The sequence below is a fragment of the Oncorhynchus tshawytscha genome, linkage group LG02 (genome assembly GCF_018296145.1).
Source record: "Oncorhynchus tshawytscha isolate Ot180627B linkage group LG02, Otsh_v2.0, whole genome shotgun sequence".
Lineage (NCBI taxonomy): Eukaryota > Metazoa > Chordata > Actinopteri > Salmoniformes > Salmonidae > Oncorhynchus > Oncorhynchus tshawytscha.
The window spans coordinates 42,350,476-42,362,994 of record NC_056430.1 but is presented as its reverse complement, the minus strand read 5'-3'; the positions used below and the strand labels follow the sequence as shown (position 1 = coordinate 42,362,994).

Here is a 12,519-nt window from a genome sequence, read left to right as displayed (position 1 = left end):
TCATCCTAGTCACATTAGCGCACGTTAGCAACAACCGTCCCGGGAATAGGGACACCGATCCCGTAGATCCTTACTGTGTGTGTGTGTGTGTGTGTGTGTGCACAGAGGCTTTTTGCAGTCTATTCTAAGTCTGTCAGACTGACACTTCATATCAAAACACTTTGTATATACAGGTTCAACCTTTTCTCTGTCAGCAACTAATAGGATAGAAAACACAACCATTTAAGGAGAAACACACACACACGGGACGGAGAGCACACGCAGACACGTAGCTGTGCACATACACACAAACACTTCAATGTCTTACACACAGCCAAGACACGAACACGCAATACCAGGTTATTTGATGTATACTATACATTACAAAGCACACTTATTGAATTTCCAAATCTCCTCAAATATCACTTTCTCGTGCGATTTTAAATAAGAAACTCTCATTTAAAAATATAGCAATGGAACACAAACAGAATTCCAATACAAAGAACAATCATGTCATCGGATAGCGGTAAGCGCTATCCGGTATACTTGGGACGTCCCTACCATAAACCCTAACCCCAACCATATTCAATTTAACCTTCAGTGGGGTGGGGACATCAAGGATCCCGGATAACACGGACCATCGGAAAACCCAACAAGACTCCATTTTGTTCTAGTCTTTAAAACAATGAGTGGGAAACAGATTCGGTGTTGAGGGTTACATTATCAGAAAGGCACTTCACTAATTTGGAAGCTTTTAAAACACAGCCAAGGGACTTTTGCATCCCAGGACAAAAATAGGGTAGATCAAATGAACAGGGACAAAACAGTGGTAACCTACCTGACAAAAGCCAAATATAACATGTGCCTTTTTCACTTCAGACATGAAATACAAGTACTGTACATGACTGGCCCCTTGATTTGTATTTGTTTCAGTATTTTGAAAACCTTACTTTTTTGCTTTCTCATCCGTACAGAGAGGAGTTTGGATTACCATGAATACTAAATCCTCCAAATCCTTCAATCACTCCATTGTTTGACGTGAGGGAAAGCAAAACAACTAGTGAAGGACCATAGACATGAGCACTGCCTTGTTAAAATATGGGACAAAATACTGTAGTTTTGTTTCAGCATTGCTATAATAATAAATAGTAATAATAATAAATAATAATAATAGTGAGGAAGATGATACCTTTCAAACCCAAATCAATAGAAGGGTTACTGAGTTAGAATATGTTGATAGAGCAAGAGAAAACAGATTTTGCAGGGGAAGGCAATACAGTAGCAGAAGAAGGGAAAACATCATCACTGACAAGAATGTGCCTCTTTCGGAGTCGGTTTGAAGTGCTGTGTGAGTTCTCCCCATAGCATTCCATCACAACACATCCTGTAAAGTACAGCTGACACACATTGGAAATTAACACATGAACATTACCCATTTGGGATATACCCACAATAACAGGACACAAATGATACGGGCACTGTGAATTTCAAATTCCAAGGGACATCTAGAGTGATTCAATGATGGCAACAAAAGCACATGTAAACATTGTTTTTAAAGGATCAGTCAATAGACAACATGAGGAGACCGAGAAAGGGAAGGACATATATTAGGTAAACCCCTGCCAGAGAATGAACTCTCTATACCTCCCTCTCCCCAGCCCAGACCAGGCTACTGACTCCTCAGCCGTAAGTACAGCTGACTTGACAGCTCATGTCAGGGAGAGATTGTTTAAGAGAAGGATGGCAGGATGGAGGAGGGGATGGAGGGATGGAGGACAGTTATTGATATGGTTGAGTCCTTGAGTGCAGCGGTATTCGTCCTTTGGTGACAGTGCCTTATTGCCTGGACATTCATCACGGTTCTAATAAAGCTACAGGAGGAGAGTGGATGGAACACAGAGTATGTTTTCCTGACTACAGTATGCCTCTACTCTCTCCCCGTCACTGGAGGTCTGAGGGGTATTCTACAAAGCAGGATCAATGGGTTAGCCAGCCAACTTGCCTAAATATTCTTAAATAACTTCATATTCCTTTTGAAAGATAAGCTTGGAATGGGTATGGTCTTATATCCTCAACAAACAAAAAACATATCTAAGTTAAGCTTTCTTAAATGACCCAGACAATTAATGGTTATTTCTGGTTAGTCATTGATCCTCCTTTGTAGTATACCCCTCTGGACCTCTGTAAACTGTACTAGAGTACGAGTGCTGGATGATCTAGGATCAGTTTGGCCTTTTAGATCATCATGAATCAGATTATATGGACTTGGGGATCAGGACTCCTATTCTGAGACACTTTATGAATACTGTATTTGATGTGAAATGTGTCCCAGACAGTACCAGAATAATTCTGTTTTTCTTCCTTATCTCTGTAGCTTGGGTGCTGATTGGACAGGTGATGGGTTGCGGTGCAAACCAGATGTGACCAGGGGGATAAGGTGATCATCATGACCAGGGTTGGGGAGTAATTGATTACATAAAAAATATTAAAATAAATACCAAATCAGTCACATTACCAGCAAAAATATTGTAATCAGATTACAGATAATTATGAAAAACTAGATGATTACTTCTTGGATGGATTTCAGAAAGGATGTTTGCGCAATTAAAAAAAAAAAAAATTCTCAATGACATTCAATCCAGCATTGAAAAAAGTTCAAATTTGGTCCACCTGAGTGAATCTGATCACAAGTCAGAGGCCACCATGATGACACATGTGTAATGGATCAGTTTTGTCTTAATGGGAAAGTAATACAACAAAAATAATGAAGGTAAATAAGATTAAGTTTGGGTAATCAAAATATTATATTGCTTTCCTCACAAAAAGGCTTTATTACGGACAGAAATACTCCTCAGTTTCATCAGCTGTCCGGGTGGCTGGCCTCAGACCATCCCGTAGATGAAGAAGCCAGATGTGGAGGTTCTGGGATAGCATGGTTACACGTGGTCTGCGGTTGTGAGGCCGGTTGGACGTACTGACAAATGATCTAGAACGACATTGGAGGTGGCTTATGGTAGAGAAATTAACATTCAATTCTCTGGCAACAGCTCTGTTGGACATTCCTGCATTCAGCATGCCAATTGCACGCTCCCTCATCTGTGGCATTGTATTGTGTGACAAAACTGCACATTTGAGTGGCATTTATATTCCCCTCAACTTGGTGCACCTGTGTAATGATCATGATATTTAATCAGTTTCTTGATATGCCACACCTGTCAGGTGGATGGATTATTTTGGCAAATAAGAAATGCTCACTAACAGGGTGTAAACAAATTAGTGCACCGAATTTGAGAGAAATAGGCTTTTTGTGCACATGGAGCATTTCTGGGATCTTTTATTGCAGCTCATGAAACATGGGACCAACACTTTATAGATGCGGTAAAGAGATCAATGGTACGCAGACCGTGGGAGCTGGAAGGAGCATGCCAGATTGGCCCACATTCAACAAATCTAATCTAACAAAGTGGATATTCGTCAAATCTGTCATGATTTAAATATTGTAACTGGACCAATTTGAAAATATTTGGTTGTTTTTGCTGCATAACATTTAGAAGTTGTCCCTTTTCAGGTTTAGAAGTGGTAACAAGCTGGTAGCATAGCTAGGATACAGAAATAGGTGGTGGTATTCAAAGTCGTTTTTAACTGTAAAGCAATTGATTGGTGACGATGTCATGAACATGTAATGGGGTTGACCTCCAAACAATAACGATACTCCAATTTTTAACTCAACATAGTTTGAAATACACACATAAACAATAGCCTAAAAATTTAAGAACATTTTTCTGGGGGGCAATTTTTTTTTTAAATTTTTTATTTCACCTTTATTTAACCAGGTAGGCCAGTTGAGAACAAGTTCTCATTTGCAACTGCGACCTGGCCAAGATAAAGCATAGCAGTGTGAGCAGACAACACAGAGTTACACATGGAATAAACAATTAACAAGTCAATAACACAGTAGAAACAAAGGGGGGAGTCTATATACAATGTGTGCAAAAGGCATGAGGAGGTAGGCGAATAATTACAATTTTGCAGATTAACACTGGAGTGATAAATGATCAGATGGTCATGTACAGGTAGAGATATTGGTGTGCAAAAGAGCAAGTAAATAAATAAAAACAGTATGGGGATGAGGTAGGTGAAAATGGGTGGGCTATTTACCAATAGACTATGTACAGCAGCAGCAGAAATAGGTGGTGGTATTCAAAGTTAGCTGCTCAGATAGCTGATGTTTGAAGTTAGCTGCTCAGATAGCTGATGTTTGAAGTTGGTGAGGGAGATAAAAGTCTCCAACTTCAGCGATTTTTGCAATTCGTTCCAGTCACAGGCAGCAGAGTACTGGAACGAAAGGCGGCCAAATGAGGTGTTGGCTTTAGGGATGATCAGTGAGATACACCTGCTGGAGCGTGTGCTACGGATGGGTGTTGCCATCGTGACCAGTGAACTGAGATAAGGCGGAGCTTTACCTAGCATGGACTTGTAGATGACCTGGAGCCAGTGGGTCTGGCGACGAATATGTAATGAGGGCCAGCCGACTAGAGCATACAGGTCGCAGTGGTGGGCGGTATAAGGTGCTTTAGTGACAAAACGGATGGCACTGTGATAGACTGCATCCAGTTTGCTGTGTAGAGTGTTGGAAGCCATTTTGTAGATGACATCGCCGAAGTCGAGGATCGGAAGGATAGTCAGTTTTACTAGGGTAAGCTTGGCGGCGTGAGTGAAGGAGGCTTTGTTGCGGAATAGAAAGCCGACTCTTGATTTGATTTTCGATTGGAGATGTTTGATATGAGTCTGGAAGGAGAGTTTGCAGTCTAGCCAGACACCTAGGTACTTATAGATGTCCACATATTCAAGGTCGGAACCATCCAGGGTGGTGATGCTAGTCGGGCATGCGGGTGCAGGCAGCGATCGGTTGAAAAGCATGCATTTGGTTTTACTAGCGTTTAAGAGCAGTTGGAGGCCACGGAAGGAGTGTTGTATGGCATTGAAGCTTGTTTGGAGGTTAGATAGCACAGTGTCCAATGACGGGCCGAAAGTATATAGAATGGTGTCGTCTGCGTAGAGGTGGATCAGGGAATCGCCCGCAGCAAGAGCAACGTCATTGATATATACAGAGAAAAGAGTCGGCCCGAGAATTGAACCCTGTGGCACCCCCATAGAGACTGCCAGAGGACCGGACAGCATGCCCTCCGATTTGACACACTGAACTCTGTCTGCAAAGTAATTGGTGAACCAGGCAAGGCAGTCATCCGAAAAACCGAGGCTACTGAGTCTGCCGATAAGAATATGGTGATTGACAGAGTCGAAAGCCTTGGCAAGGTCAATGAAGACGGCTGCACAGTACTGTCTTTTATCGATGGCGGTTATGATATCGTTTAGTACCTTGAGTGTTGCTGAGGTGCACCCGTGACCGGCTCGGAAACCAGATTGCACAGCGGAGAAGGTACGGTGGGATTCGAGATGGTCAGTGACCTGTTTGTTGACTTGGCTTTCGAAGACCTTAGATAGGCAGGGCAGGATGGATATAGGTCTGTAACAGTTTGGGTCCAGGGTGTCTCCCCCTTTGAAGAGGGGGATGACTGCGGCAGCTTTCCAATCCTTGGGGATCTCAGACGATATGAAAGAGAGGTTGAACAGGCTGGTAATAGGGGTTGCGACAATGGCAGCGGAAAGTTTCAGAAATAGGGGGCACTGCAATGAGGGGATCCTGGATCTTTTCCCCATGCATTTCCATGGCATTTTCATTGTTAGATCTCTCTCTTTACCGTATGCATCTCTAATCTCTCGGTCTAAGGAACAGCTCCTCTAGGACCCACGCGACAACCACAATGGAAAACTATTACAGGATTGACTATTGAATCTCAATGTGACTGCTACAGAGGACAGCAAAGAGGAGCTGAGTTGAACTCAGAGTTCAGCTGTGCAGAGAACAGATCAATGCATTAATAACATTATTGCAATATTATAACAATGTAGCTAATAAACCGACTTGCATGTTTCATTTTCAGTTCACTTTCCATCAAGGTCATCAGAATGATACACGGTCTAATCTAGAAACCACAAGTTGCAACAATGTAATGTCATGAGTACATCCCCTTGAATTGCTCCATGAAGTGGTTGTGTACAGGAGAATGTTGCTTTTTGAGAACCACCTTTTAACACACCTGTAATTGGTGTGTTAATTGTTTTTGAGAGACTTACCACAACCAGCAAATAATTTCCTCATCCTCGTTGTGCAGTACAGGGGCTCTGAAAAAACATGAAGAAATGTTCCAAAAAAACACCCAAGTAAGTATTTTTATAAACGGAAAAGCTCTCAGTATAGTGATGCAGGTCTTTAGATGTTGTACACGTTAAATTGTGTCATTCCGAACTTTATCCACAACGATATTTTCAATTTTGTTTCTACTTGAGCGATACCTTTCCGTCCATTATAGAAGCAGGCTACACAGTGATGGGGGGGAAGCTCGAGGACGTATTTGAGTGTTTTAGACCATTTGTTCATGTCTTTTCAGAGCCCACGTACCGCACAAAAAGGATGAGGAAGTGAGTCGCTGGTTGGGGTAAATTTCTCAAAAACAAGTGAAATTGCTATAAAAAAAATTGTACCCTTCTATAACATGTCATTTACATCAAAAAAAGAGATTTGGTTGTAAAAAAAAATTAAAAAGCTAACTTCTCCTTTGAAATTTTCCATACGCTTTGTATCATTTCAGCCAATAGTTTTGAAAGTAGCATTCACAAGCAAAAACGTGTCCCTGATAATTGTGCACAAAGTTATCACGTCATTGTGCTTGAGGCTCTGTGGCGTGGGCGCAAAAATAATTCAAAAAGACCTCTGGTGTTTATATGGTGTGGACCTCATTGGACAATACTGGGCCGACCTAATCCTGCCTCCCACTTTAACTTTGCAACCTCAATGGACAGTATTCCGCCTGCCAATCAACATTGTCCATCACAATTGGTTGTTGCAGGTCAGTTCCCGACTTCCCGTAGTTGCATGCATGGTCTCAGACTAGTATGGCAAACGAGCAAGCTAATGTGATAATGTCATTTTTTACAATGGAAAAGTTAGTTATATGTTTGCATCAAATGTCCTACTACCTTGAAAGTTGTGTATTGATTATATATAGCATTTGCCTATGCAATGAATGATGATCTCTGGCAATCAACTGCAGTGTTGGATTATTACCCCATATCATGGAATACCTGTGTGAACATGTATATGGACAAAAGTTGGACACATGGAATTACTTGATTTGGATGGATGGTCAACACAAACAGAAAAGTAGGCCAATATTTTGCATTTCTTGAACACATCAATGTGTGTGTTGTGTCATGATGGGCGATGGACACGCGGCTGGTAAGAAACTTATAGCATACTTTGCAATATATTCCAAAAATTGACCAGCGACACAATTTAGGAGCTAAACGTTGCCAGCGCAGTTTTTCTGATTGGGTTGACAGTTATTTTCTAAATATATTTGTGTGGCTACAACGCCATCTTTAGCGCACAACATTTTCTGTTTTGTAGGGAAATGTATTGAAAAAGAGAAATTAAGTTTCTACCAAGGTCTAATAGCTCTAACTTCTTATTTCGGATACATTCTAACTTCTGATGTATGGATTTGATCCGACGGGTTCAAATATCTTCGCTGTTATCAAAATAGCTAACGTTAAGCGCATGCAGCCACTCAACACACTTGCTTCAGAGGTCACGTTCACTACATGACAGGAACGAGCGCATAATCTCACGCCGTAAATTAAAGTAGGTTATAATGCAAGGATTCTGTGGCTTTTTCCGCTGAGAGAGGACTCTGTAGATCGTTCATTATGCATGTATGAGCCATACATTGACACGTCGAGTCCAAAACGTGAAGTTTAAAAAACAACGAGGTAGGCTAGTTCTTTTAAGGCTATATGCACTCAAACAAGCCATTATTTTGTGTTTTGCACTCAGAATTATAGCCTAGCCTATCAAAGTGCTAGGCTCTGATGATCCATTAAAATCTTGGCTCTGGATGGCCATGCGCAGTGACCGCGAGAATTTCGGAGATGTGATCCCTCCTCCTCTCTGTGGTTTCAGTCCTGCTGTTACATCACTGCATGTCTGTGCATCAGACCTGCCAAAGTACCGGACAGGCACCGCCACCCTGTCACACCTTCTGTAGGCTACATGTGCCAAGCATCCCGCAGATACTGCTCAGTTCCTTTACTGAAACCATTTCATAACCTAATATTTCCCATGGGTGGTTACGACAACATGAATGACTCATTCTTCTACATTGAAACTAAATGTCAATCTTTTCATTGTTGAAATTTCTGCCACTTTTAGCAAAGTCACATTATGAGTGATTCATCCAAAAAAATACCATGATTTGGGGATTTTCACCAAATGTAATCCATAGAATTCCTTTGCAGGGAGGATGGTTAATGATATATATCTGACATTTGAATCTAAAAGCATAATTAAGAAATAATTAATCAAAGTCGGCATATTTATGTCATTTTGGCATTACCCAGGCGTACTTAAGACTGCATAATGTTTCATCTGTAGATGCTACAAATAAAATGTATTGTCATATGAAGCTTTAAAACTTGCTGTGCAATGAGTATTTTTTTTTATTGCAGTTTTCTTTATGAATATTGAAAAATATAAAACATTAATATTGAAAATATACCATTGTTGATTTGGCAAACATTTCAAAATATTGTTGAACATAATATACTCACTCTATGGGCATATGAAAGTTCCAGAATGGGATCTCCGCTAGTTTTAAATTTAGGGCCCATTTTATAGAGTAATTTGCATTGTAGGCAATGTAACCAATCACATCCCTCCATTTACTTGTCTCATTGAACATTCTACCAATCACCAGCAGCTGGAAGACCATTTAAAATCCATTTTCACATTCACTCTGATGGTAATGCTTACAAATTGGATCATAACTCTAAAAGTAGCAGAGATCCCCACTCTGGAACTTTGATATGCCTGTACAACAGGGATCATCAACTAGATTCAGCTGTGGGATGATTATTTCTTGAGCGGATGGTTGGGGGGCCGGAACATAATTACAAATAATTTGTAGACTGCAAATTGACCGCAAGAAACCCAAACAGACATAATGTTTGACTAAAACGTAATCATTTTAAACCTTGCTTACATTTGTATACGATCACGTGTCTCTCTATTAGGCATAGGAATACTTGGAAACAGATTCTTAAATTAAAATCACAAAGAGCTGATTTCCTGGTGCTTTTACAGTCTTACATCCAACAATGAAATTAAATAAGCAAAATCTTGAGGGGCCAAATCAAACCACTTGCGGGCAGAATGCCACCAGTTGGGGAACCCTGCCGTAGAATATATTATGTTTAACAATATATATATTTTTAATTGCCAAATCAAAAAATAGATTTTCATGAATGTAAAAAATAAAGAAGTTATTGAAATCAAAATACTACTCATATTACAGAGCAAGAGGTAAAGCTTCATATGACACCAATGTTTGCTTTGTAGCACCTACAGATGTAGTCTGATTAATCGGGCTGTAATACACAATTCATTGGTATATACAGCCTGAAAGTAATCCCTGCAAAATCCTGTAAATGTTCCTTTCAAGACAAAATGTTGAATAAATTACATTTAAACTTACTCTACTGGTTGGTTGTCTTTGTGGTTCACTGGTAGAGTAATTTGAGACAAAATATCCACAGGAAAGTATTTTTCCCCCAACTATTTAGACACCAGTCCATAATGTTTCATCTGAAGTAGTCTGATTAATCAGGCTGTAATACATAATTAATACACAATTCATTTATGACATATTTATCCAAAATGTAAAAAAATATGGCAATTTGGGAAATTATTTCTCAATTATGCAATTAGATACAAATGTCAAATATATGTCAACACTCCTTGCTGCAAATGACTATGCTATGGATTACATTTCATGAAAAACCCCAAAATCATGGTGGTTTTTTGGCTGGGTTTCGTGAGGAATCACTTATGTATGTTGGATGAATATCTCATCTTCCATGCGGCAGTAGCTAGCAGCAGCAAGTCTTCTCGTCCTGTTATCTTTTCGTGATCAGGGCAAAATTGGAAATGTTATTTCCCTGGTCTTGATTTTAATACAAATATAGATGAACATTGTTGCCTATATAAGCACGACACACACTGCAGTGAACAAATAGTTTACAATATTGCAAACAATGCAACGACTTACCAGGATGACAGTCGGTAAACACGGCCAAGGCTGAACAAATTATGGATAAGGTCCACCAGTGACTCGGTTCCAGTATTCTCCGCATGTCAAAATACTCATCGAGAGCAACAAGAAGGCAACGGGTGACAAAGTTTGAGTCTACAAAATTACATAAACTTGATTGTAGAAAACAGACGTTAGCACATAGGGCGCAAACCCAACTGTAGTGTCAGATGGAGTGTAGTTTGATGGCAATTCACTTGAAGCCAATTAAGCATCTGTTTCAAGGAATATCTATGGCTGTGAACCGCAGAAAAATAGTTTTGTCACAGTCGGCCACATGCATCCAAGCTTTCTTTCTACATTCCCAAAGTGAATCATATAGGTGAAAGTCAACGAGCCCGACTCAATTTCGTCAACTTGAGGAAAAAAATGGTCGAAGAATAGGCTACTGATTATGTTCGTCCATTCAGCGGTGACCCGCGGCGCCACTTATGAATGTAGAGAGAATGTTGCAAAGGCAGTGCTGGAAGCGTTCCATCACAGACTTTCTAAACGTACCGAACGGTCTCTGGTTCCATTCTTCCGTCCAGGAAGTAGCGGCATGCATGTGAGTGTTCTGGCGGACGGTTTAGAATACAGCGAGCTGCATGGGGCGGGAGGTAAAATCTGAGCTCAGGACGCTGGATCCTAGCGCCGAAGGAAAGCTTTAACGCTCTAAAAAGCCTACAGCAGCACCAACACATTGTGTCAAGTTTTTATATTTCACTACAACATAAAACAGCCTCTGTCAGTTGAGTGGGTAATTATATAAATCTACCTTAACAAACATATGCCTGTTTAGGATAATTTCGATTCTGTCCATAAATTGCTTGTTGTCTATGCTACATATCCATAACGGACATGGGGTTGTCAATAGTTTTGAATAAAACAATATTTTTTTTAAACGTTATTTATGGACATCTTTGGCTTTAGGCTAGAATCTGAACACAGTGCGTTATTTATTCCACCTACTAATGTATGCTACTTGTAGACTGCGTTTACCCAGGCAGCCCAATTCTCAGTGGGGTATAGTACTTAAGTTAAAATACTTGAAAGTACTAAGATAGTTTTTTGGGGGTATCTGTACTTTACATTTATATTTTTGAATACTTTTACTTCACTACATTCCTTTAAGAAAATATTGTACTTTTTTCTCCAAACATTTTCATTGACACCCCAAAGTACTCGTTACATTTTGAATGCTTAGCAGGACAGGACAATGGTCCAATTCACGCACTTATCAACAGAACATCCCTGGTCATCCCTACTGCTTCTGATCTGGTGAACTCACTAAACTCCCTAAGTACACATGCTTCGTTTGTAAATTATGTCTGAATATTGGAGTGTGCCCCTAGCTATCTGTAAATTAAAAAAAAAAACATGAAAATGGTGCCGTCTTATTTGCATAATATGGGGAATTTTAAATGGTTTATACTTTTACTTTTGATACTTTAGTATATTTTAGCAATTACATGTACTTTTGATACTTAATTATATTTTATACCAAATACTTTTAGACTTTTACTCAAGTAGAAGTTTCCTGGGTGACTTTCACTTTTACTAGAGTCATTTTCTATTAAGGTATCTTTACTTTTACTCAATTATTATGACAATTGGGTACTTTTTCCACCACTGCCATATCTGATATTTTTTTCACTTCTTGTTTGTTTGACCAATCAGATCAGCTCTGAAAAAGATCTGATGTGAAAACATCTGATGTGATTGCTCAAAAGACCAATTAGTGTAAAATAAAGAAAAGAATTGGGCTGCCTGTGTAAACACAGCCCGACTAAACACACCAAAATGTAGGTCTACCGAATAATGTGCTAACTTTGCCCACTAGAGGGACAATTTATAACAGCTAAACCAGAAGCCATTGGAATGGATGATACACATACTACTGTAGAAGAGAACCATTACATCTCTTGTCAACCCTCAACCAGGAAAGACTGGCATGCAGGTGATGTAAAGCCATAGCAAGATAGTTTTTTCATTAACAATTTATGATCAATAACATCAAAGGCTGCACTGAAATCTAAAAATACAGCTCCAGCTATCATCTTATTATCCATTTATTTTAACCAATCATCAGTCATCTTAGTCAGTGCAGCACAAGTTGAGTGCCCTTCTCTATATACATGCTGAAAGTCAGTGGTTAACTTGTTCTCTGACAAATAGCATTGTATTTGGTCAGACACAATTCTCACCATCAGTTTACTAAGAGGAGGCAGCAAACTGATTGGGCGGCTGTTACAGCCAGCAAAGGATGCTTTACTATTTTTAGGCTGTGGAA

At 39.8% G+C, this 12,519-nt stretch overlaps 1 protein-coding gene across 1 annotated transcript in view; it reads right to left on the bottom strand.

Annotated features, from left to right (window-relative positions):
* The window catches only part of LOC112244810 (receptor-type tyrosine-protein phosphatase gamma), a 295,615-nt gene extending 284,791 nt beyond the window's left edge, over positions 1 to 10,824 (bottom strand). The window contains exon 1 of the mRNA XM_042299158.1: positions 10,206 to 10,824. Within this exon, the coding sequence (XP_042155092.1) occupies positions 10,206 to 10,290 (85 nt within the window). The 5' untranslated portion in view covers positions 10,291 to 10,824. The remainder of the gene's footprint in view (positions 1 to 10,205) is intronic.
* Positions 10,825 to 12,519: the final 1,695 nt, after the last annotated feature.